The following is a 27,768-nucleotide window of genomic DNA, read 5'->3' on the forward strand; positions in this document are numbered from 1 at the left end:
TGTTTTCTGGAGCCTGACCCCATGATATAAGTGTGTGAGTTACTGCAGACACAAGTTATCAAGGGTGGGGTGTACTATTTGGGGCTTTACCAGAGCTATATTTGATGTTTCATAGTTTCAGAGTTAAGCACACTACAGCTTGGTATGAAAGCTATATTTTTCCTTTTTAACACATTAAACCAAAGTCATATGTGAGAAATAGTTTTCACTGACAGCTCTTGACCATAATATATGATGTTCACCACAATAACTGGAAATACAGAAATATTTGTAAATTTACCGCATGTATCCTTATATCTCAGATGGATAATTCTTTCCACAGTTCATCTATAATCAGCAAATTCTTTTGATATATTTATTTTTGGTCCTCTATTTCATTTATGTCCTCTTGATTTGCTTGTTTAATTCTTTTCACAGAATCCTGGACGTTTAAAACTACAGAGCAATGGTGTCATTTTCAAAAACAGTAAAACTGGGAAGGTGGATCATTTTGAAAGCTCTGATGTGCAGAAGGTTCAGTGGCTTAAGAGATCCCGGGGATATTGCCTAAAGCTAATAATGCAAAATGGCAACATACATAGATACGATGGCTTTAAAGACACGGTAAAACCCTATTACTTTCAGATCCAGATAAATTGTGATATTATTGTAAATCCGTGATTCTTTAACTTGAATTTTTCTTACCCTGCATGTCTGTCCATGATTGTCACACTAGAACCTCCTGGGCAATCAGTGTTTGATAATATTAGTTTTAGAATGCATTGAAAACTTACGTTTTTCAGTCTGGTTGCTTAGCCAATCAAATCGCACTTAAATGATGCTTTGTATTCCACTAAAAGGTTTAAACTGGCAGATCTTTTTTGTTGGCCTGTAACAACAGGAACTTTAGTAACCAGGCCAATGCAAATATATTTTGGCTGCTTTTTCCTGTATATATTACTAGAAAATTACTTGTGACCTATTTTTTACTTGTTCAGGTTTTTTTTAAGATTCAGGAGCTTTATAATAGTCTTCTGTCTGTCCATCCATTGATTCTTCTTGTAATTGTTAGAGCTTGGTACATTTTTGGATTCCGTTTGATAGATTTGCTTTTAAAAAGTTTCATCTTTTGAGAGCCCATTTTGACAAGAGTTGTTGCCTAGATTGGATGATTTTAAATTTCCACTACATCGGATGGTTATGGTCAGTGTACCTTTTGAACAATTGGACATTTTCTGAAACAATGTGGTGAATACCTTGAGTTATAGTATGTTACAGTTAACTTTATTTCTTGAGATGGGTTGTTGTTGTTTGTGACTGGCATACCTCGATAAACATTCAGTATATTATTCCATGATGGACAGAGTTATGGCCCTTGTTATGCAAATTTTTTTCTTCACATGGATACTTGGTTTCTGTCAGTATAACTTAATAACCATTAAGCTATTTGAATGAAGTTTGGTAAGAATATGATATACCTATTAATGGTTTTATAAATTTTTCTGAAGTATTCTGGTCAGTGAATGCTGTTTCTGTTAACTTTAGAAAAGTTGCTCTCTTTTAAAGCCCTACCCATCAAATTATTGTAAGCTAATTGTTTTTGGTCCCTTTTAGCTCTAAGGTTATTTTTGTGATTGTGTTTTCTTAATTTTGCGAAAAATTTAACTTTCTGAAATAAAAGTGGATCACTTGTTATACTTTCTATCATACCATTCTTACATGATATCATTTTGCAATCAAGAGAGTTTTATTTATTTGTAATTGTTCTGATAAAAATTGCTCCTATACCAATTAATTTTCATACATTTAGAAAAGAAAAGAAAGAAAACTAATCTATGATGAGCATTAAAAATTACGTGTAACATTTACCAAAAGTGGAGAAAAAATGATTTGGTGAAATGTTTCTGATTTGAATGGATTGTGTGCAAAAGATAAATCTGACCTTGAACACGAGTTAATTATTAGCTGCTGTATATATATTGTGGCATACATTTTTTATTCCTGATTTAATACAGTCATTGTGCATGCCATGTTACAGGTTGTCACCTGGGACTAATTGAAATCATTGTCGGGCATATGTCTGATGGCAAGAATTTCATCATAAACAAGTGCAGTTTTCAAAAATGTCAAATCCCTATTTCATTTGTAAGATCAACACATTCCTATTTTGGTACTCTTCTATTTTGGCTTGGCATTTTCTCTTGAAACCATGTTGGTAGTAACATGTGCTCTGTTGTTGACTTTTAAATTATGCTAGTATATGAATGTGACTTTCAAAATTGTTGATGAAAGAAAGTTAAACTTGCCTTTGTTAATTGAGATTGGAATTTTAAAAAATGTTTCACAAAGTCTAGATAAGTTGGACAATAATTAACGATGTTTCATAGATTGTTTAGATACAACAGATGGTACACAAGATCCAGACATGATTTTTCTCTATTTTAAAGTGGAATCCATCTTTTCTCCTGATTTGAATCAGATTTTTCTTGATATAGTTTGTTTTTTATATCATCTCCAATCTGGTTTTTTAAAAACAGTCTGTCTGCTCCCATTTTGCAATGACCCTTGTAAATTATTTGTTCCATGTATTAGTTAGCACATGACTCTTGTAAAGGGTATTTTGATTGGTCAAAGGTTTAAATTCTTCCAATGAATCTTCATGTAATGAAAACTGATGGCAGTTAAAAGAAGAAGCATGCTTGCAAAACAGGGTGTCCTGAGTTGTTGAGAGAGACCCTGACACGAAAAGTTTAGATAAAGGTTTTAAATACTGTATGGAAATGGGAATGGTTGGAGCAAAAACTTGATGGAAATTTAGTTGATCAGTTTATAAGAAAACTAAACGCTAGAGGACTGCCATTTTGTGACCTCTGTAATAAAGATCTGAATTATGGTAATCGCGGTTGGAAGAGTTTGGAACAGCATCTACAAAAGAAGCTGCATACAGATAAATTGAAGCTCAGAAGGCATCTGGAAAAAGTGTAGTTAATTACTATAAGAAGAAAGATTTCTTTGCATGAGAGAACAGATGTAGCCCTCAGAATATGTGGACTGCATGTCGCCAAGCACCAGAGAAAAAGTCTTTCATTGAGAAGGAAAAGAAACAATTGCACTATGAGCCAAAAAAGTCTGTGGTGACAAAAAAGAAGGCTAAAGAAATCTTTGCCAAAGTTGCAAAAAGAGCTTAACTGGCACATCAACAGGTTGTGTCCATTGGAGAAAATGACAAGTCAGTGTATGGGATTATTTGTATATAGTTGATGTACTTTGGTGTTTATTTTACAGATTTGTTATGAAAAGAGAGAAGTATAATATATTTGCTGCAAAAATTGAAAAATTGTTGTGACTTAATTACGATGTGAACACTGACATGTACATGAAATAACTTCAGCATCAATAGTATTGGAGAACAAATTCATGTGACTGTAAATATTGTGAAATTATTGAAGTAAAGTTGAACATTTTTGGTAAGTTTATTAGTGACCACTTAGTGGTCATGTGCTAATGACCTTTGACTTAGCCATGGTAATGCAGCTCTGCACATATTGATGCACTTAGTCATACTGCTCAATCTCCCAAACATGAAGAAATAAAACTTTATCTGATTGGCTGATAAAATTAGTACTTATGGTAATAACATAGGTCATCAGAACATAATCCCTAAGCAGTCACTGTCAGATCTTCATGTCGGACACTGAGATAAGATTTTAATGAGATTGAGCCTATCATATTTCTGGAAAATGGTGTAAAAACTCAGCAAACAAACAAAGCATACATCCCAGATGGGTAATTTGTTAGTTATGCAGAGTATAAACAGGGAAACTTTTTTCAAGTTTATGGAAGGTCTGGATTCCTGAGTAATTTCTAAAGTCCTTATGATGGGGTGATTTTAGAGAAACATAATTTATTTTTTTTAAAATGATTTTTTACAGAAATACTTCTTGCAGTGTTTAGTTGGTTCTAAATGAAAATGCAGCGTCACAGACATTCAGTGGGGCCACCATTGGTCATATTGAAAATCTTATTATCACTACGTCCTTATCACCATGGCCATCTTGACAATCATGTTATCACTGCTAGTGCTACTCTGTTGACTGTGCCAGTTTTATTGTTAGGATGCTTTGGTGAAAAATGGAAGAAATGTGTTATCTTGCCTGACTGGATGTGTGTGTGTGCATTGATAGCGACCTGCATCTTTCATTATTGAGACTTCACAGTTCGGGATATGTTTTGTGTTGTCTTTAAATGTGCACAACAGTTTTAGAATGTTAGTTTACTTACTTCAGTACTTAAGTACCAATATTGTCATACATTTGATGAACCAGTGTAAATATAATGTTTAATTTTGGTCATGGAATCCATGTAGGTACCAAGTTATATCCTGATTCACATTTCGACAAAGTACATAGTAATGAAGAGTGATATGTATAAGAAACTAAGGACAACTGAGAAAAGTGGTGGACAATTCTGCTCTGCAGCAGAAGTTAGTTTGTTTTTATAGAAGAAAGTCACTAATGGGTTTAATTATCATAGTGTAAGGAATGTATATTACTCCTTTCAGAAAATTGTACCTTGATTTCTTTGGATATTATAACTTTTTTAAGTGTCTGTAGAATAATTGTTGGTATAACTATGGCTTAACCTTTAAAACTACAAATATCCTTTTTTTTTCCTTCAGGAATATGACAAGTTGGCCACATTTGTCTCCAAGAATTACAACACCTCAATGGAGAAAGTTGACCTATCAACTAAAGGATGGAATTGGGGATTGGCAAAGTTTGAAGGTATGAAAGAAGATGTGGAGTTGAACATGGGTGTTAATGAAAGATACATCAAGGCAGTATAATATAAACAATAATTTTTTCCTTTTGCAATTATCTTAATGTATTGCCACACATTTTCATACAAATTCATTATTTGAGTGATTTATTATTTGGGCTAATTGATGTGGTACATAGAGAGAAACAGATTACTTGAATACACATGTTGGATTATTTGATCATTTTGTAAGTGTATCCATATATACAACTAGTGATTATAAAAATATATGTATGTCTCTTTATTTCTGTGTTTTGTAAACTTTTTCTTCTTCCAGGAAATTCTCTAAACTTCTTGGTGGACAATGTGTGTGCTTTTGAAATTCCTCTCAATAATGTGTCACATTCTGTTACTGCAAAAAATGAAGTGACAATAGAGTTTCATCAGAATGACGACGCAGCTGTCTCTCTGACAGAACTTAGGTTTCATATACCTTCAGACAACACCGATAAGGATCCAGTCCAGGTAATACAGATTTAATCCATTGTTGATTTGCAGTTGTGTATGATTATATTTGCTATTTAATGTCTGCAGAATTTGAATTGCATGCAGTAGTGATTGTACAAATAGTCCTTTTCATTTCATAGTTACATAGCTTGACCAGATCAGTTCTCAAGTATTGAACCACTTCACTCATGTTGTATTAAATTGCGCCAAATTCAAGTATATGTATTATCATAAGCGAAACCAATCATTACACTTGGCAATCTGGGGACATTTGTATTGTAAACTTCTGTTTTCATTGAGCTTCATATGCAGCTTTGCTGCACATGTCTTTAGTGGATACATATCTAATTGCTAAGTTTGTAATGACAGTTCTTTAGTGGATACACACCTAATTGCTAAGTTTGTAATGACAGTTCTTTAGTGGATACACACCTAATTGCTAAGTTTGTAATGACAGTTCTTTAGTGGATACATACCTAATTGCTAAGTTTGTAATGACAGTTCTTTAGTGGATACATACCTAATTGCTAAGTTTGTAATGACAGTTCTTTAGTGGATACACGCCTAATTGCTAAGTTTGTAATGACAGTTCTTTAGTGGATACACACCTAATTGCTAAGTTTGTAATGACAGTTCTTTAGTGGATACACACCTAATTGCTAAGTTTGTAATGACAGTTCTTTAATGGATACATATCTAATTGCTATGTTTGTAATGACAGTTCTTTAGTGGATACACACCTAATTGCTAAGTTTGTAATGACAGTTCTTTAGTGGATACATACCTGACTGCTAAGTTTGTAATGACAGTTCTTTAGTGGATACACACCTGATTGCTAAATTTGTAATGACAGTTCTTTAGTGGATACATACCTAATTGCTAAGTTTGTAATGACAGTTCTTTAGTGGATACACACCTAATTGCTAAGTTTGTAATGACAGTTCTTTAGTGGATACACACCTAATTGCTAAGTTTGTAATGACAGTTCTTTAGTGGATACATATCTAATTGCTAAGTTTATACAGTAATGTTGCTAAGGCGTGGGACAGTTTGCCAAGTAAGAACACTAAGGTGGTTTGAGTAGCAGTGATAACAGTTGAAACAATGTCGCCAAAGTGAGTCAATTCTGGTACAGCCAAGGTTTAAATGTAATCATCTAAATAGTTCTGAGTGAAATAATTCCTGACATACAAGACAGTAGACAGAGATTTTATCAGCTATTGACAAGTAACTAAAACATAATGAATTTTATATCACTTTCTTTCTTTGAATTTTTGATTTGCCATGAATTAAATATTATTTCCATGATAGTCATGTAATTTGTGTTGTCAAACCAAAGTATGGTTAAATGAGACAACTGAGGCAGTTAGCTGGGGGCTGTCAAACTCAGATTTGACTTTCTGTACTATTAGCAGCTTTTTGCAGGTGGAGGGGAAAAAATCAGCTTGCAAATTTTAATTTCTACATGCATTTGTGGGAATGAGTTACTCCAGGAATTTGAGAATAGGAAAGAACTACAATACAATATATAGTTGTTTTAACATGTTGAAAAAGTAAAACAAATACACGTACAGTTGAATTGTTTTTCTTATTTATTATGAAGTCTGTTTTATACACTTCCAAGTTTGTATTTGTGGACCATGAAAAGTTCATGAACAATCAGTCCCAGGATTGAAAAAGAACATATTAGTGATAACCATTTTGTTAATAGATAATAGGCGGGAAGATTATGATGCAGATATTTACAATTGGTCATTCTACCCACACACCAAAAATAGAAGAACATGTCGCCAGAGATTTGTCCATAACAGTATCCAATCTGGACTCCAGTTTTGGGGCAGAGAGACTTTTCTCCCCCATCTGACTGTGGCAAAGTGATTTCAAAATAGCTAGAAGAATAGAATTTTAGACTGTTTGCAGCAGGTGCTTACCTAACTAAACCTTTTTGGCAAATAATATCAGAACAAAGAAATACTCAGTAGACTTTATGAACATTAAAATTCTAGTTTGATTCAGTAAAATTGTTGAATGACTTCGTTTTTGCAAAAGACGGGAAGCTTAAAAATAGATTACTGTCAAAATCTAGTGACAGATACATGGTATAACTACATTCTTCCTACATTTATCGATTGAAATATGAAATAAACTTCTTTACATTTTTTTAGTGATCATCATATAAACCTCCCCAGAGTAATATTTGCTAATGATTGGGATACAAATGAATGAGAGTATGTGATTTGGATTTTTAACGTAGCTTTAAAAATATTCAGTCATAGATACAATGTCTGCAGTGTGGCAGTTGATAGGGATGTTGTGCATTGGGGCATCATGCTGTAGACACATAGCATCATGTCCCACCCAGTCACATTATCCTGGCATCAGGCGCACCAGTCCTGATATACACCTCTTAATGCTGAGCACCTAGCAAGGCAGCTGTTAGTACCATTTTTATAAATCTTTGGTATGACTTGGTGGTGGTTTGATTCTGCAGCCTCCCGCATCCAAGATGGATGCTCTAACCACTAGGCCACCGGAGTATTCTACAAATGCATAGAATTTCAGGCATATCTTTAGGCATTTTGTATATATTTTTGGCATTAATCTTGTTGATTGAAACAAAATGGCAGACATAACTATCTTTTATTTGGCACCAAAGTTTATGAAAAGTACAGAATATGATGTTCAAGTTCTTTACTTTGCTCAAAGAAGAAAGGAAAGACACAATTTGATATTATACTTAGCATATGTAAACATTCAGCTGGAAAGAAATGAGGGAGGAGGGGCACAGGCTAAGAAAAAGGGGACATCAGCTTTTCTTGTTCTGTGTATTTATGCAAAATGACAGGTACTGGAGCAGCTGTTTCACCTGACTCGCACCCTAGCTTGGACCCTACCGAATAAAGAAATCAGAGAGATATATCCATATTTGTGAATTAAATGGTTGGGTACAAAATATATTCTATTTTGTTTTTGAATCATGCATGTAATTTTGCTGCATTTGTGTGTTTTAACCAGATTTACTAAAGATTTACTTTATATCTTTGAAAAAAGTATAATTTGCTAAAAGACGCAAGAGCCAGAAATCTCCACTCGCATTTTCCACAACTGACTCGGATTATGCAATCATGTGAGAGTTAAATTTGAGCCCTGGCTGTTCCAGAATTGGATGGGATGGGGCATGGGTGTGGAAGGCACTTAAAATTAAGTGTACCTGTTGCATTGTTTACTTCTTTCTGGTTCAGGAGTTGAAAAACCTCAAACAATGTACTCACCCTGTCAGGCAAATACTAAAAATATTTTCAGATTATAATCTTAATTATCCGGCTATTACAGAAATATAAAAACTGATAATGTTAATAACCTGAATTCATTTGCTTGAAAGGTTCTTTTGCAGAACCTGCTGTGATCTGTTTGTACTAGTAAATAAACCCATTCACGTATAAGCTAATCCATCCACCATCTGAATAGAAAACATTTTAAAGTGCATGACCCACACGTAAGTCAAACTACTTGTCCAAGAAGACATTATGAGATGCAGTAAGTTAGGAATACCAGGGTTCCCACCGGAAAATCTGAAGAAAAGTCGGGAGAAATTATAATTATTTTATGACCATGAAAAGTCCTTGAAATTTGCAAATATTGATGTAAGTCGGGGAAAAAAAACGGGAATTTTCTGCCACCACTTGATGCCCGAAACAATTACATAATTGAGTTGTAACTGAACTAATTGTGAGTTAAATTTATCGAGTTCTGACCAGAATATTTGGAGTTTGCAGTATATATCATTTGGGTGCTTACCATGAACATATTTGTTGAGTCAATCCAAACGCTCAGTGGATTAGATTCATCTAGTATACTTTTTTCCCATAGTGCGATATCTGTATCTTTTCTTACATGGAAGATATGAAAACCAGTCTAGCATCACAAGAGGCCAACAAGGTGGCAGAAAAGCGTATCCGTTTACCAGATGGTCTAGCAAACTTAAATGTTGTTAAATCTAGCCAAACCCACATTAAATCAATATGAAAATTATTTATTTTCTCATAAATTGTGAGTATTAATATCATTATATCTTTAATCTGCTGAATTAAAATAAAACTAGGACGTTGATGAAATTTGACCTGGTACTCGGAATTTGCATTGGTTGTCATACAAGTACACAAATTTAACAACCCACATGTTCATGACCTCATAGATACCGTAGTCACGTGATATCAGTAATATTCCATTTCAAATTTTGTAGAAAAAATATTAAATAAAAGTCATATGCTGTTTGTAATAAAAATACAAAATTGAAAGAACCCAAAATTATATATATTTATTCATAGAACATCTGCCAGGGTTTGGTGTATCACGTGACTACCTTGTTAATTTGTGCTCTGTTCTTGATGAATCTGACTGGCCAGATTGCAGCGACAGTGACAGGTTTCTTGTTGTTCTTCTTCAAAAAAATATGTTGTAAATTATAGGTTCTTTTTACAAAAGGTATCTGACTTTCATTTAATATAATTGAATTTTATACAATAACATTAAAAAGGAGTGTGCTGTTGATATCACGTGACTGTTGAGATTTGTGAAGTCATGTGACTAGTAATGCATATGGTGAATACTGGATCAGGTTTCATATATGCTGTAGTTTCGTCTAGACTGTCAGCGGATTAAAGTCATAACAATTATAATACTTGCCATTTCTGAGAAAATAAATCATTTTCCTATTGATTTCATGCAGGTTATGAGTCAATATAACACTGCTTAAAGTTGCTAGGCCTGCTAGTAAGCGATTACCATATGTCGCATGTATCCATAGTAACCTAAAGGTCAGTATCAATAGAGTTTTAAAGATGTATCCAAGTATTTGCTGACTGACCAGGTCTGTATCAGTTGTTTAACTTGTTGTACATATTCTATTAAATCAGTATTTCCCTTTACCCTCATTTGTGTTCAGGGACTCCAAAATTTTTACTTGACCCCCTGTTTTGATACCAAAGTTTTTTTAATACTTGGCCTGACCCCCAGTTCTGACACCAAGGAGATTTTTGGCTCTTAGTCTTTCACCACTAGGGGATACATGGGTTAAATCCATTGTTATTACTGTTTAACTTGTTGTACATATTCTATTAAATCAGTGTTTCCCTTTACCATCATTTGTGCTTCAGGGACCCCAAAATTTTTATTTGACCCCCTGTTTTGTTTCCAAAGTTTTTTTAATACTTGGTCTGACACCAAGGAGATTTTTGACTCTTAGTCTTTCACCACTAGGGGATACACAGGTTAAATCCATTGTTATTACTGTATGCACATGAGTATGGAGTCAAATTCATTCGTCGTTCAGTTACGTGATAAATAAACATCTCATTCATGAAATTACTTTATTGTCTTCGCTAAATCCAATCCCAGCCTGGCCCATCTTGTTACACCACCCCACTCCTAATTTTGGAATGGCCTAAATTGGATTAGAGTATCTGAAACAGTTATCTGCACTGATTATCGTAAGACCTTCAAGATTGTGTGAGGTTCAGGCATTATGGACAGATTTGGATAGCTCTATATAATGTAAACTGATTTGGATAGCCTTTTCATATGGTAAGCCAATATAGATCACCCTTTGTTACAATGAATTAATATGGATAACCCTTCCACATGGTAAATTGATTAATCCATAAGACCAAAGTTACAAGCTAGTTTTGTATATTAGAGTAGCAACAGAAAATACCTGCTAGGATTGTTTCCCTTTTTAGAATTTAAAAAAAAGTTAATTTTCCTCTTTTTTGTGTCACAGAAGTTTAACATAGAATAATATTATATAAAAATCAGAGTAAATTTTTTTATAAAAAAACCCAACATTTATTCAGCTTGAACCACAGCTGGGAGCATATTTTGTGTTTGAAATTGGTAAGTGTTGTAACACAGTCGTAAATATACCACTCCCCAACAGTTCTCATGTAGACCAGATGTTCTATAGATAAGATGACACTTACAAATTGCAAGCATATACATCTTTCTATGAGTGTAATGAATGTCATAACTCGTAATTACAGGTGTTGGCTGTAGTAGAACAGTTTCTGTTTTTCACATTTATATCAGTAGAGCTTTTTTCTATTTTATTGCAGGAATTTTATAATAATGTCATACAAAAAGCAGATATTATTCAGGCAACTGGAGATGCTATCACGATATTCAATGAAGTACAGTGTCTCACCCCAAGGTAAGAGTTTTGTTTTGTAATTACCCGATAGGAAAAACACTGCAACAAACTTCATTACAACATAAATTCAAATATGTGGTCATGTCATTGCTACTGATAATAGCCAAGCCCACTTGAGTAATAAGTGAAACATTGTATTCACTGTTCCATCAGTGGCAGCTCTGTCATCAGTTAAGGTGTTGGTTAAAGCTTGTAATTTGCATATAAACCCCTTTATATATTCTCATCCTATATGGCATGAATCATTATGAAGCTAAAACAATTCTATTATACACTGTATTTTAAAAATGCAATGCAAACTTGGTTAAGATGTATGATTTTGCCCCATGACAATTGGGATATGTCATCTTTTGTTAAATTAATCGTTTTATAGAAATTTATCTCGTATATATCATAATGCTATTTCATGAACCCCCAGTGCTCCAAGTTGTGACTAAAATGATCAAATATAATACTAAACATTTAGAATGGGCAAGGGAAAATTGTCATCTGCACTCCCTCTGGTGACCTTGAGAATCATAATGTAGCAACTAAAAAGTGATAAGCTCTTCTTATTAAAAGTATGTACCATGTTTTATGCTTAAAACATTTGGCAGGTGAAATTTAATTCACAATAATATGATCCCATTACGTTTGGAAGACAACCGTTTTCTTTATCAAGTTGCAATCTTTACATGTGATTAGTCTAGCTGAGAGCTTATAAGTTATCCCCCTCCATTCCAGTATTTGGTTGAGAGTTACACATTGGCATGATGCATGATTGGTAAAATGGGTAAAAGTTTGTGTACCTTTTTCAGAGTTGTAGTTATGGGTTATCTGTGGAATCTGCTAGCTGACATGTGACATAGTTGTCAGCAAATACCATAGTCATATATAACCAGGCAGTCAACCTCAGTAGTGATATATAACCAGGCAGTCAACCTCAGTAGTGATATATAACCAGGCAGTCAACCTCAGTAGTAATGTATAACCAGGCAGTCAACCTCAGTCAGTGTTAAGGATCTGAAAAAATCAGGACAAGGAGTTAAATATATTTAAAAAATCTGGTCTGTAGTAATATTATTGTCTGTCAAATTGCCATAAATGCAGATATGGCTTTATTAATATAAATTATCATTTGAAAGAGTAAGTTAAGGCCCTTTGTGAATTTGAGGCCAGGCAGTATGCAGACTTAAGGCCCATTATTGGAATTTGAGGCCAAGCAAAATGTAGAGTTGTCAATCTTTATCAGTGAATATGAGGCCAGGCAACATGTCGAGATTGTTTACAAAACTGCAATTAGTTAATTTTAATGGCTGGTTTGGGTTTGAAGCAGATGATGAATGATGGTAGTTCTGTCAAACGGAGCAGATTACAGTTAGAAACAACCTTACATGTTACTTGAATTGATCTTTAATTTGCCTTGACAAGAATCATTAACAAAAATTTTTAATCTTCTAACATTCATTTTCATCTTAAGTGATTCAGCTCAAAGTATCCAAACCAGCCAAGTTAGGGCTTGACATCCTAAACATTTATGGCCACAAACCTTTGAGTTATTTTGCCTGATCACTACTAATGTTTGAAAAGTACTTGTAGTGCTGACCCAGACCATCATGTTATAACTAAGTTTAATGAATTGTAAATTGCAATGGTTGATAGTTTTATGACAAAGTTAATTGTCTACACTTGTTTGTAGAATTATCAGCAGAGGAGGAATAAGTGATTTCTGCACACAAATTAGCTATCTACTTTGAGAACTATTAAACCCAGGTTACAAATATAATATCCTGATCATTAAACCCTGGTGATGTGTGCAATGTACTGTTCATTAAACCCAGGTCATGTGTGTAATGTACTGTTCATTAAACCCAGGTCATGTGTGCAATGTACTGTTCATGAAACCCAGGTCATGCGTGCAATGTACTGTTCATTAAACCCAGGTCATGTGTGTAATGTACGTTTCATTAAACCCTGGTGATGTGTGCAGTGTACTGTTCATTAAACCCAGGTCATGTGTGTAATGTACTGTTCATTAAACCAGAGGTCTCGGAAGTGCTTAATCACGCGTATTTAGACTCAATTTTTTAAATCTGGGATGCAGAAAATCATTTAGATGGGAGTCATCCGTACGCATGTAATAGGTGGGCAGCAAAATTCATGATGCCCCAGTACTAGACATCACTATGAACTGCCACACTGCAGACATATATTGATGTGACAGTAAAATTGTTAAAGCTACATTAAAAATCCAAATCAACACAAACACACAGATAGATTGTTGTGTATGTACTTATGCTTTTTTACTTATTTAAAACTTAACACAGTTTTAGGGAAATCTGTAATATATTTCAGAGGTCGATATGACATCAAGATGTACCCGACATTCTTACAGCTTCATGGTAAAACATTTGACTACAAGATCCCATATACAACTGTTTTACGACTTTTTCTTCTGCCCCATAAAGATGGAAGACAGATATTCTTTGTGGTAAGTAAGTTGGGAGATTCTTGACATTTATTAACTTACATTTTTGTTGGAATAAAAAGTATGATAATCAAGTCTAAAGGAGATTGGGCATTTAGTTGATGATTTGTGTTAAATATTGCAGCATATACTTCATTATTTAAATTGTGTTGCTAGGCAGCAAGCAACTGTTTTCATGTTCTTTGAAAAGAATGTTTTGAAAATAATCTGCAAAGCAGTCCATAAATTTTATTTATAAGGATTGAATATTCATGAATTTAGCAAGAAAAATGAATTTTCAAAAAAATGTAAATGTGAACAGCTGCATTGTTAGTTAGCATATCACCAAAGTTTTATTTATGACAATGCTGAATTACTTGAATTCAGGAAAACTTTATGACACTTAAATAATAATGATGTCCTAAACCTTTTCTAGTAATAAGTGTAGGAACAATAACAAGGACATATTGTCACACTCAAAAATGTTGGTCTGAAAAATAAAGTACTAGCATAGATGGCAGTGCCAGCAGGCAATTAAGACTTATAATTGGGAAGCAGTTGGTCAAATAATATGTTAATCATAGTATTTGAACAGATTAATAGAATCTGTATTTGGGTGGGACTGAAACATGCTGTTAATTTAGATCAGTATCTTCCTTCCACATATTTTGATGTCAATTTCAGGTCAGCATGGATCCTCCTATCAGTATTTTGATGTCAATTTCAGGTCAGCTTGGATCCTTCTATCAATATTTTGATGTCAATTTCAGGTCAGCTTGGATCCTCCTATCAAACAGGGTCAGACCAGATACCACTTCCTGATCTTGCTGTTCTCTAAGGACGATGAAATCACCATGGAACTTGGACTGTCAGAGTAAGTACACTTTTTGTTTCAGCTGCATTAACATGATCTTCACTTTAAGGATAAGCAACTGTATTTGTTTTTCACCAGTAATTTTGCTTTTTCTTCTCATTTTTGTGGACCATGACATTTTTTTGTGTTGCATTCCATAATTACATCTGAATTATATGTGTTGTTCTTCACATTATTTAGTAATATTTAGGTCACCTCCACATGGTTGAGAACTATTGTTTTATCCCCCTCATCAGTGTTGGAGCCTGTTTCAACATCTGCATCTGCACATACACATGTGTAAAGTAGAATTGTTTTTCAACCATTTATTCATCCTGGGTCCTAACAAAAGTTTTTGGTGGGTTTTGTAGCGCTTTCCCCACAGCGAAAGGGTTGAGAATACTAATGTTGTGCATACATTATTTGTACATTCATTTTCAAGTCATTGTATTTAAGTCTGTTTGTTTTTACGCATTGTATGTACTGTTATAACAGGAATCATCCAACTTGGCAAGGGAATGCATCAAGATTAGTACCACACTGTCTACCAGTTTGACCTACCAGTACCATATTATTGTTAGTTATATTGATTTTAATGACCATTTTGTGACATTACGTTATAGCTCTCAACAGGCTTACAATCTCAGGTGTTTCAGTTGGCTTTATAACTGGATGAATGGAAGCAACCCTTAACATCTTTTCGGCAAGAATTCTTTAAATAGTTAAGAGATAGTTTCAGTATCAGCATATCTCTGGAGTCGAAAATATACCATCGAATATTCAGTCACTGTTTGAAAAATATGAGGTTTCAAATTAGAAGATATCACTATTGGATATACACCTGTGACACCGGGAAGATCCTTGAATAAAACCCCATAAATTGATATTGTGAGCCCTCTACCTCCCACTTGATAAGCACAGTTTGTATCTCCTGCAAAACTAATGTCAGCAAATATTTTTCTCTTATTTCAGGGATGATCTACAGAAAAAGTATGAAGGAAAACTGGAAAAAGAAATGTCTGGGCCAGAATACGAAGTTGTGAGTCGTATATTCAAATCTGTCACCAACAGAAAAATTACAGTGCCTGGATCTTTCAAAGGGTAATTGTCATTATTTTACTAGTTAACTTCTGCTGAAATTCAATAAGTTATAATTGATTTAATGTTCTGATGGTATTTCTCACCTAATCATTAGTTTAGGTAATTGTTGATTATTTGGACTTTGTTGTTCTGCCTTAGGTAAGAGGAGATAAAAGGATTTGTTGAAAATAACATGCTATGGATAACATCTTTAAATTTGTACAATTATTTCACAAGGTACAAATTACAAGAGTTTTTTTTTAATGTCAGTAACATAAAAAGTACAAGCTGTAGACAGGCAGTTTTAAAGATGGAACATAAATAAAGCATTACAGTATTGCAAGAAAAAGTTGGGTTTTGTTTAAGTTATATTTTTGAAAGAAGTTGAGATGCAAGACTTAGACCAAATGAAAGATGGTATAATTAGACAAACATGCAGTTAATTGGCATTCACAGTATGAACTGAAAGGTGAAAAGCACATTTACACAATGACACCTAAAGCAGATTTGAATCGTGCAGAATTTGTTCTCATTTGATCAAGCTGGCTGTTACAGCTTCTGGTGGCATTAAATTTAAAAGAAAGCTTACTGGTCTGAATGATGTATGTTTCATACAAAACTGTCAGAATAGTGTATGTTACCTACAAAACTGTCAGAATAGTGTATGTTACCTACAAAACTGTCAGAATAGTGTATGTCACCTACAAAACTGTCAGAATAGTGTATGTTACCTACAAAACCGTGTCTGAATAGTGTATGTTACATACAACCCTCAGAATAGTGTATGTTACATATAAAACTATGAATGATATGTTCCAAAACTGTATCTGAATGATGTATGTTACATATAAAACTATCTGGATGATGTATGTTTAATGCAAAACTGTGAGTGATATACGTTACATACAAAACTGTCTGAATGATGTATGTTACATACTAACTGTCCAAATAAAACTGTGTCCAAAGATGTACATTTGAATACAAAAACTCTAAAATAGTTCTTTTCATTAGTCAGAAAACAGATCAAGTGAAATAAATGGGGTAGCAGTGAAAAACTTTGGCCAATTTAATTGTCTCGTGACCACTTCATCATATACTGGGGTTGTAAAGTTTACTTATACGATTTATTTGGTAAGGGACCATTTTGTAAACAAATAATGCTGCCAGTGAAGATCACTGATTGGAATGGAAAGAGATAGACCAAACTGTAGTTAGTATTTTCTAAGATAAATGTTGTATATAATAAAATAGAAAAAGACCCGATTTATTATTTTTGAGTGGTTTGAGATTCTTAAAAGGAGAGTTCACATGAATACATGTTTAACTATATGGTTTTGAAGAATAAATCTTCCTGTATGTTTATCAATTTCATCAACATTACCATTAAATATGCACACTTCATACCAGTGGTCTAATATGCTCTGAGTAAATCACCTGAAATTTTATATCATTTTTTAATCACAGCAACTCCGGCACACCTGAAATTTTATATCATTTTTTTAATCACAGCAATTCAGGCACACCTGAAATTTTATATCCTTTTTTATTCACAGCAACTCAGGCACACCTGCAATTAGTTGTTCATACAGAGCAGCTACTGGCCTTCTGTACCCACTAGAGAGGGGTTTCATCTTTGTCCATAAGCCCCCTGTACACATACGATTTGATGAAATTTCTACTGTCAATTTTGCAAGAAGTGCTGGAAGTACCAGGTCTTTTGACTTTGATGTGGAGACTAAAACGGGAACCGTCTACACGTTCAGCAGCATTGAAAAGTAAGTTCATTGTATCTCTTCAAAGTTGAAGTAAAATTCATTTGATACAGTTTAAAATAGTATGAAACTGTGTTAGAAAATTCATTAAAATGAAAATAATCAGGAAAGCATTGGAAACTTTATTTACATGTAAGAAAATGTGCAAAGTGTTGTGGCATTATTCATGATCATATCTATCATTCTTTTCAACAGAAGTTTAGATCATGGTCACAAGATCATACTTTTTCATTAGTCCAGGAAGTTTTAATTTTTTTATTGAAAATATCAAAAAGTAAATTTTCTTGAGAAAATAATGCAGGAACTTTTGTGATGTTCACAATTTGCATATACCATTTTACACTTGCTTATAAGTTTGGCCCAACTTAGACCAACATAGACCCTCATCTGTGACTCAGTGCATAGAGTGTCCACAAATCCAGGTCTGTTTTTTTTTTGTTCTACTGATCGCTCCTAGCTAACTGCATACACCCAGATCTCCCAGTGCATTATGAGATGGCTAATATGGTTTTCACTAGTTGGACTCCACTTGAAAGCAAGTAAAAATGATATTTCCCAAACCCTTTAATGTATTCTCAACACACTTGGCCAGAATAATTAGAAGTTAAGACAGTTCATTCTCTGACTTGCTTGTTTGCCACTTTGGCATTGCAACGAAAGATACATAGAAAATTTGTGTTCGTTGCTTACATTGCTTAAACTCTTTGAGAAATTTGATGAGTCATTCTTGCCTTTTTGACCATGGGTCAAAGTCACAAAAAATGTGCATTAATGTTTTGGATAAATTTTCCATTTGCTTATATTTCCAAAATTTCATTGTAAGTTCTCATCATACTTTGCACGTATCAATATGGAACTGAGATAATTCATTCTATGAGAGACTTGCTCACCCCATTGACCTTGGGGTCAAGGTCAGTTATAACATAATTTCACCAAGATTTTGATACAAGTATTTGGGTTTTTTTCTTTCTTCTTTTCATTTGGTTATATTTCCTAGACCCTTTGATTAATTATAGTTAGGACAAATGATAATGAAGTTAAGACATCTGGTTCTTGGACACACTTACTCCTTTGACCTTATGTTTTATCATTTGCTTGACATGTGATTCTTGGTCTTCAAGTTGAATATAGAGTAGGTCATGCATCCCTGTTTTGGCACCAGAAATAATTCACTAATTGTGGCTTTATTTGGACAGATTGATAATTATATCACAGGACTTTATGTAAAATGGAGGAAGAGGTTATCCTAATATTCAGCTTTTGTTGGTTCAGAATTTTGAATTATCAAGGAAAGCCTGTGGGACAAAACATTTTATCATCTTGATGTATTGAAGTATATTTTACTATCATGGATCATTTGGATCATTATTGTCTTACTATTCCAACTGTCCCTGATCATGCATATAGAATATAATGTTGTAACACAGATGGTGACATACCATATGGCATCATGATTTGAATGCTTAGAAAAAATTTAATTTTGAAACAGTGGCATCAAAGGGTTAAGGAGAATAACATTTGTGTTAAAGTCATAAATTCATTAATGTAGTCTAGTACAGTATAATTACAGGGATTGGAAAATAAGATACTCCTATAGAACCATTTGATTTGCAGTTCTTTTTCTTGTTTTATTTATGAAACTGTAATGATGTCACTGGACCTCAATGTCACATTTATTCCATGAGTACCAGTGCAAGGGATTCACATTTATTCCTGGAGTACCAATGCATGGGATTCACATATATTCCTGGAGTACCAATGCATGGGATTCACATTTATTCCTGGAGTACCAATGCATGAGAGTCACATTTAATGCCTGGAGTACCAATGCATGGGATTCACATTTAATGCCTGGAGTACCAATATACAGGATTTTCTGCTAGCTAAATGCAATGAACTTAATTTTCTTCTCATATGTTGCAGTATCTCAAGATAATAATAGACAAAAAAGAATAAACAAATCCAAAGTTGTTGTTGTGGCTTTTAACGCCATTTTTCAGCACACGATAGGCTATGCATGGCAACCAGTATTAATGGTGGATGAAGAACCTGAGAAGAACCACCGACCCACGAGAAGCTGCTGGCAAGCTTTCTCACATACCCACATTGGCCGAATCCTAGACTCGAACCCACGCAGACAGAGGTGAGATGGCAGTGATCCGAAATGGAGAGCGCTTTAGACCACTCGGCCACTTGTGACCCCCCAAATCCAAAGTATTAACATTCCTGTAATAAATTGTAAATAGTGGTAAGTGTCATGCTAGCAGAAAATTTTACTTACAAAATGATTTTATTTTTTAGAGATGAATGTGGGAAACTCTTTGAATTTGCAAAAATCACATTTATTCATGCAGTACCAGTTTGGGGGATTTCATTAATGTAATTTTCTTTTTTGATTTTGTTTTTTCATTTTCTTTTTTTGCAGAAAATTATGCTTACATAATTTTTTTATTTTTTTAGAGATGAATATGGGAAGCTCTTTGATTTTGTATCAGGCAAGAAGTTGAGAGTGAAGAACATTGGTGGCAAGGGAGGAGTAAGTCCATTAGACATTGTATAGCAGTTTATACTTTAGTGGTTTTTCTGTTGTAAAGTTGCAAAATACCTCATAGCCACAGTTGAGTATACAACTTCTTAGATGCTCATTGGTTTGTTTACTGCAACTGACAGTGACATTAGAGTAATCTGTGTGAAGCAGCAAATGAACCTATTGGGCTGTTTAATTTAGTTTAAATTATTTACTAAAATGTTGAATTTTATTTTGCCGTCTTTATACATCTTCATTATTTCATTTAAAAGTTGCATTGCAACAGTTTTGTTCAAACCAACATATACTTTCATGCAAGCAGGGTCAAAGTTGAAGGTCAAGAAGTATATAGAGATAATCTCTTCATCATCACTCAATTGCATCACAACAGGTGAATTTTAAAGGGACCGTAATCATGGTATTTTCTCTTCCTAAAACCTCGAGCTTAAATAATTATTTCTTATTGTAGTTCTCTTTTAATAATGCAGATCTCATGCACACCTAAAGGTCATTTTTTCAGATACTGCTTGATATTCATGGTGCCTGGTAATTAATGTCAATAAATAAATTTTAGTGCACTAAGGACAAATATATCAAAATGTAGAGAGAGGTAGTGGATGGTTGCTTCTTGTAGAAGAGCTTGTATGTTGAGAGAGAGAGAGAGAGCCAGCCAGTACAAATTCTTAGTGGTTGTTTGCTTGTTGTAGATGCACTTGAATGCAGAGACGTAGATACACATTTGTATTGGTTATTTGTTTATTATAGATGACCTCGTATGCAGAAGACATGATGGACAGTGATGAGGACGACAACCATGATGCATACATGGTGCGAATGAAAGCTGAGGGCAAAGAGAGGGAAGAGGAGGAAGACATGGACTTTGATAGTGATGACAGTTCAGGTGAGATACAGAAAGATCTTTTCTCATTCAAAATTGAAAGTAAACTGCGTAATGAAAACAGCAGATACTTCACTATGTTCTAAGATTGACTGAACATCATAGTGGTTCATAGGGTTGTAGCTTATAGGTTTCTCTGGTGTGCAGTGAATAAAAGAACATAACTCCCTCATAATTGGATGTTTGCAGGTTAGTCTTAAAGCAAAGTCTCTTTTGGTTTTCAGAGTAGAGGGGTTATATTTTCTCTTTTAGGGAAAATTCTGGACCAGAGAAACATTTAGTTTTGAGAGGATTTCACTTGACTGTGATTTTATGTTGAAAGGTTTCATTGTATATCACTTGGTAAATTATAATATATAAACATCAGTATTGTTTTATATTTTCATTTATAACATAATAAAGTGTATTGAGTTCAGTGACATTTATCATTACCAGACTGTATGGCTGGCTTGCTCTAGGACTAAAGAAGAGCCTATTGATTTGCAGGTCCAAACGTCAAGATCACCGCATGAAAGTAGAAAAATGAAAAATATTTTGTGCACAATTGTATTAGTTCTACACAATAAACCTGGACCAGAGTTTGTGGATAGCTAGCATAGGGACAAAGGAAGAAGCCTGTTGATTTTGGGCACAGAAGTCAAGTGGCTGAAAATGATTTCTTTACAGAACTTCAGTAGCTTGCCAGTAGCTTTTCATGGGTCAGTGGTTCTTTTAGGGGTTTTCCTGGGTTCTTCCTCCACCATTGATACTGGCCACCATGTATAGCCTATCTTGGGCTGAAAAATGTCATTAAACCCTACAACAACAATAACAACAACAGCATACCTTGTCCAGATGTCAGGATGGATGGTCATATCAACTTAAGGTTATCATTAATACACTATAGCAATAATTTTGCTGGTTTAGAATGAAAATGGGATTCTTCTGACCTCCAGCATGGTACCATAAAGCCTGCAAGAATCTTATCACTACTTCTTTTGAATGAATGGTATTATAAAGCACTTGTTTCAAAATACAGTTGGTTCTGACTGAAACTGGTCTGACTACCAGCATGCCCACATTTTTGTGGAGTTGGACATAATTTGTTGTTACGGTACTTCATTGAGTTTATTGACCACAGTAACTGTACATATACAAATGAATTTTTTTGACTAGACTTTGTACTTAGTTCCAGTAAACAAGTTCATAATCAGATCTCCTATTTTATGTTTTTTATCAACGGCCTGACTCTGGTTTTTAGTTCTTTTTAGGATTACAGATAACTAGGAATGGATTTCTATGTAAATCAGTTTGTGGATGTATCTAAACAACACCTGGAATGATGTCAGATCACTAACTTGGCTTTTTAAAAAAAAAGTTATTGAATTAGACAAATTTTGCATGTGGGTATAGTTTAACAGTTTGAGATGAGTGCATTGGTCTTCTATCCATCATATCTGGTTCCGAGTCATTAAGGCCATGACAACGTATTATGTTCACACATTCAGTTTTAATGTAGGCATGTTAACTTTGACATATAGATTCTGTGAGCCTTGTCAAGCAAAAGAGTTTCATATATTTCATTTTAAATTAGCACAAATGTAAGATTCTGTTTAGTGCATGATTTTAAAAAATGGTTTTAATTTACCGAACCACAGAATAGTATAGTGAAAAATGACTGAAATAATCTAGATGTTTCATTCATTTCACAATTTCCTTGCATGACAATATGACATCATCTCTGGTATCATAAGATATTATTTTATGTGTTACATGTATAAAAATTATGATATAGGTATAATAATGTAAACAATACAGCAGTCATAAGGTCAAAGAAAATATTTTGGTTGCCAATTTTGGTATGCTGGAATTCCTCAAGAATATTTGAAATGGTTTCAATAATTAGCAGTTAAAAAGAATTAAAGGACACAAGAAATGTACTTACTGTGGGTTTCTGGAAATTCCTTTCAGCCAGTAGAAGGCTAGTCGTTTTGAGTGGCTTATGTTATCTCATGATTTTCTTTGATGTACAATGATTATACAGTCACCTTATGTGTGAGTATTATATGATATGGACATGTTTCTCATTTTATAGCCTAGTCTCAACAATTCATTTTTTGCGCCATAGTTGAAATTCCTAATTAATGGAATATTGAATATCAAATAGTAATATTCACAGTTATGTAACTGTGTAATGGAATATTGAATATCAGATAGTTAAGAAATGTACAACTTCAGCCAAAGACAGAGTGCTGATGAGCCTAAAATTATAATTGTTTTGTTTCAGATGTGTCATTTAATCCTGGTTCCTTAACTGGTAGTGAAGTAGCTGAAGAGTAAGTGAGCTGATCTATCATTTTTTATATTAACATAATCCTCAGTCTAACACTGTCTGTAAGAACCATAGGGTATGCTGTCTTATAGAGAGAGGTTGTCTTACAATGAAATACATGATACAGAATTGACTCATAATGCTGTCCCGTAGGAGCCATAGAGTATACTGCCCTATAATCATTTATCTGATACAGTACTCACTCATTATAATGCTGCCCATGGAGCCATAGTGTATTTAACCTTATAGAGAGACTGTCTTAGAATGAAGTACATTACACAGTACTTCCTCATTTTAGTGTTCTCCATAAGATTTGAAGAATATACTACATTATAGTGAGACTGCCTGATAATGAAGTATATGATACAGTACTCCCTTATTGTAATGCTGATATTAGTTTAAGGGCACGCAGTTTTGCATCATACTGACTGGGTCTAATTTTAGACTGCAAAAGGACATCAAGCGTAGTCCTTTAGTTGAAATCAAACTAAGTTTGGTTAAGTTATGCTGTGGAAACCTAACTTGGGAGGATGGGCAGTCAGGGGCCACAACTCTATTTAATATGGCCTTCAAATACTAGAAATCAAACTTACTCATTTTCTTGTTAATATAATGCAGTCTATCAAATTTGGTTGAAATCCAACAAAGCTTAAAAAAGTTATGCTGTGGAAACCCACCAAGAAAGGTGAACTCGGAACCATAACACCTGTAAATTATGTTGTTGAATGCTGGAAATGTAACTGATGCAAAAACTCTTCAGTAAAAAGCTGCATTGCCAAATTAGATTGAAATCAAACAAAGCTTGGTAAAGTTAGACTGCAGAAACCAAGGTCATGATGATATATAATCAAGGGCAATAACTCCTGTCAAGTATGCTTTGGAATATTGGGGGAAAAATTCTCATTGATCTTGAGCCAAATGCCATATTTTGTTGAAATCTAATAAAATTGGCGAAATTATCTTGTGAAACGAAAAGCCGAGGATAAACTATCCGGGGCCATAACTCTTCCAAACATAACTAAGCCCATACCAGTGTTAAGCCTATGAGATAATGTTCATATTAGCTAGCATCAAAACATTTAGAATGGTTCTTGAGCTACATGTACATTAAAGCTGTACCGATGTCACTTTTTGCCAATTATGCTGATACCATGTATAGCCGATTATTAAAATTGCCGATACCAATTATGACACCGATTATTTCAAGGAACCGCCTGTTCTACAGTTAGTGAAAGCACTAGCATTTGATTGACAAGTAAACCATGCCCTATTTTTGCCTAAAATGGGTGCACATTTATGTTAACAATTCAAATGTGGTCTCAAGCTACCATAGATGTGATAACTATTTCCCACATTTTATATCCCACCTTATTTCTTATTGTTAACCCATATATGCAAATGAGAACCCCCAATTTCCAAAAACACTAGCCACAGCCTATCGAGCCTTCCATTACAACAACCTGGATGTGATTTTCATTGTGTGCAATGCACCAGGGCACTCTGCCTACAACACCATTGAACAACGCATGGCTCCTCTGTCACACGACCTAACAAGATTGATCCTGCCTCACAGTCATTATGGATCTCATTTGGACAGCAATGGCAAGACATGTGATGTAGAGTTGGAAAGGACCAATTTCGAGAAGGCCAGTAAAGTGTTGGCAGAAATCTGGAGCTCGACAGTTACTGATGGATTTGATGTGGTAGCATCTTTTGTATCATGTAATGCAGGAAAACTGGACATCAGTCCACCGTCAGATGAGTGGTCAAGTCAGCACATTGAACTGTCACAGTATTGCTTGCATATTGTGAAGTGCGACACTCATTCATGCTGTGGTCAGCGTCACACTAACTACAGTGATATATCTCCTGGACGATTTTTACCTCCACCTGTTCACACTACAGCACAGATAAATAGGTTATCTATGCACCAGTTGGCAGCAACAGTGGAACGTTTGGATAGCAACAACTGGCTCTTCTACATCTGCAACCTTCACATGACTTCCTGAGGATGCCATTTGATTTCTACTGTCCATCGGTGACTGCTGATCTTGAGAAGTGAGTTTGTAATCAGTGTGGCCTGCACTTTCTATCTCAGGCTGCGAAGTGCAATCATGCCCATATTCAGAGGCATGCAGCAGTGAGCACACAAGCGGAAGTGTCAGACGTCAGCGCTGTGGAGCCTGGATCTGTTAGCGCTATTCTGTCAACTGCATCATCAACTTCCGCAACTGAAAGTGGTAATGATGATCTGCCAGTTGTTCGCAACTTATTTGGCTGGCTACAGTCTTTGTTTTTTTTAAGTGGAGTAAGACATTGGCAGTCTGTTGAATTTAGCTGTCTGTGAGATGACAAGTTCAATGTCCTGAATAAAGACTTTTTTAAAGAAGGAACTTATTTTTTAATTTGTGTTGAGCTACATGTTGTTATGAGATCAGTGTTGTATTTTGAGAGCACCAGCTATTACACTGCCAGGACACAGAGCAGTGTATAATACATGATGGGTATGTCCGCAGCCGGAAGGGGGTGTGTGTAAGCCGCATGCAGACAAAAGCGAACAAGGGGTAGGGGTAGGAAAACAGATATTATCTGCAGACGTCCTTTATGGACAACCCCATAGCAATGTAATCTTTGATTACACTCTGGTTTAAGACTTATATATTTGAATTGTTTCCTTTACAAAATATTCTATATGGCAAGTAATTGAAGAATATATCAGCTTGAGAACACACTCAGGTTGTGGAGTTTCTTTGATACAAAGTATGTTTACTATATTTGGGTAGTTTCTAAATCTTTCTACATACAATTAAACCTGTCTACAGCAGCCACCAATGTGAAAAGGCAAATGAAGCCTTTGTAGACATGTGACTTCTGAACTCAGGTTCAGTTCTTAATCTTGGTTCATGACAAATTAATGTACTATGAACCCAACATAATTAGCTTTATTATTAGTAGTAATATTATTATTATTATTTCACATGTATTGTTATTAGTAGTATAGTTTCATTATTATTTCACATGTATTGTTATTAGTACTATAGTATTATTATTATTTCACATGTATTGTTATTAGTACTATAGTATCATTATTATTTTACATGTATTGTTATTAGTAGTATTGTATAATTATTATTTCACATGTGTTATTAGTAGTATTGTATAATTATTATTTCACATGTATTTTTATTAATAGTATAGTATCATTATTTCACATATATTGTTATTAGTAGTATTGTATCATTATATCACATGTATTGTTATTAGTACTATAGTATCATTATTTCATATGTATTATTAGTAGTAAAGTATCATTATTATTTCACATGTATTGTTATTAGTAGTATAGTATCATTATTTCACATGTATTACTATTAGTAGTATTGTATCATTATTTCACTTGTATTGTTATTAGTAGTGTAGTATCATCATTATTTCACATGTATTATTACTAGTAGTAAAGTATCATTATTACATCTACATGCATTTATACATCACTGTCGCTCACACAAACACAATTAATCTCATAGTCTGTAGAAATGGCTCCCAAATAAAATTATTGACAGCTTATCTATAATTGTGAAATACATGACTGAATTTTTGTCAAGACAGTTGGTATAATTGGCATTAAAACAGGTGTTCACACTTTAAACAACTGATTAAGTAGTTGCTCAAACTTCCCAAGATCAAAAACAGTAAGCTTTTGTTTGTGACTTTTGATGGTTAGATAATAAAAAGAAGCTTCCTGGGGCTATTGTTAATACTACATTCACCATTAGTCAGTTTCCTCTAATGCTTCCCACCCCATTTTTGATATTTTGGCATTTATATTGGGGTGTAGGGTTAGAGTCAATTGCCTTCCAGAAAGTTGGAATTTGCCATTACCATGTGGTGGCAGTATATGATAGCTGCTTACCAGCAGGCCAAGCAAACTTAAACGATTTTATGTCAAGTCAGTCTGTATGAAATTAACAGGAAAATCATTTTTTGAGAAATTGTGAGTGTTATAATTGTTATGTATTTAATTTGCTGACAGATGGAACCTCAGCATTGATGAAATCTGTTCTGGTACTCATGAAATGCATTTCTAGACGCATGACTACTCAAATCTAGCAACCTACATTTCAGTGATATCAGTGGTCCAATAGTCACATGATGTCAATAATACATCCCCATTTCCAATGTTGTACAAAAATACGAAAATATTAAATTCAAGTCCCATACTGTTTGTGAAAGGATATATAATTCTCAATAGATTATTCTTAGAACAGCCAGAAACCTGTTACTGTCACAGCAACTTGAAGAGCAATTCATCAAGAATAGAGCATGTGTCAGTGATGGTTTTGTAGTATCATGTGACTACCATGTTGTCATGTGCTTTCTGCTTGAGGAATCTGGGTTTTTTCAGAAGAGTTTGAGTTTCACTGGATTACGT

General features: G+C 34.2%; 1 protein-coding gene across 2 annotated transcripts in view; it reads left to right on the forward strand.

Annotated features, from left to right (window-relative positions):
- LOC149775299 (FACT complex subunit SSRP1-like) overlaps positions 1–27,768 on the forward strand; it is an 80,218-nt gene that overhangs the window by 36,062 nt on the left and 16,388 nt on the right. For both annotated transcript variants that reach the window (XM_089944281.1, XM_089944280.1), the window contains exons 3-13: positions 418–603; positions 4,658–4,763; positions 5,075–5,262; positions 11,355–11,449; positions 13,784–13,919; positions 14,666–14,769; positions 15,721–15,849; positions 17,382–17,603; positions 20,061–20,136; positions 20,893–21,028; positions 23,292–23,340. In XM_089944281.1, the coding sequence (XP_089800407.1) occupies positions 418–603; positions 4,658–4,763; positions 5,075–5,262; positions 11,355–11,449; positions 13,784–13,919; positions 14,666–14,769; positions 15,721–15,849; positions 17,382–17,603; positions 20,061–20,136; positions 20,893–21,028; positions 23,292–23,340 (1,427 nt within the window). The remainder of the gene's footprint in view (positions 1–417; positions 604–4,657; positions 4,764–5,074; positions 5,263–11,354; positions 11,450–13,783; positions 13,920–14,665; positions 14,770–15,720; positions 15,850–17,381; positions 17,604–20,060; positions 20,137–20,892; positions 21,029–23,291; positions 23,341–27,768) is intronic.

Source organism: Sinohyriopsis cumingii, chromosome 19 (assembly GCF_028554795.1).
Source record: "Sinohyriopsis cumingii isolate HCF-2022 chromosome 19, ASM2855479v2, whole genome shotgun sequence".
NCBI lineage: Eukaryota > Metazoa > Mollusca > Bivalvia > Unionida > Unionidae > Sinohyriopsis > Sinohyriopsis cumingii.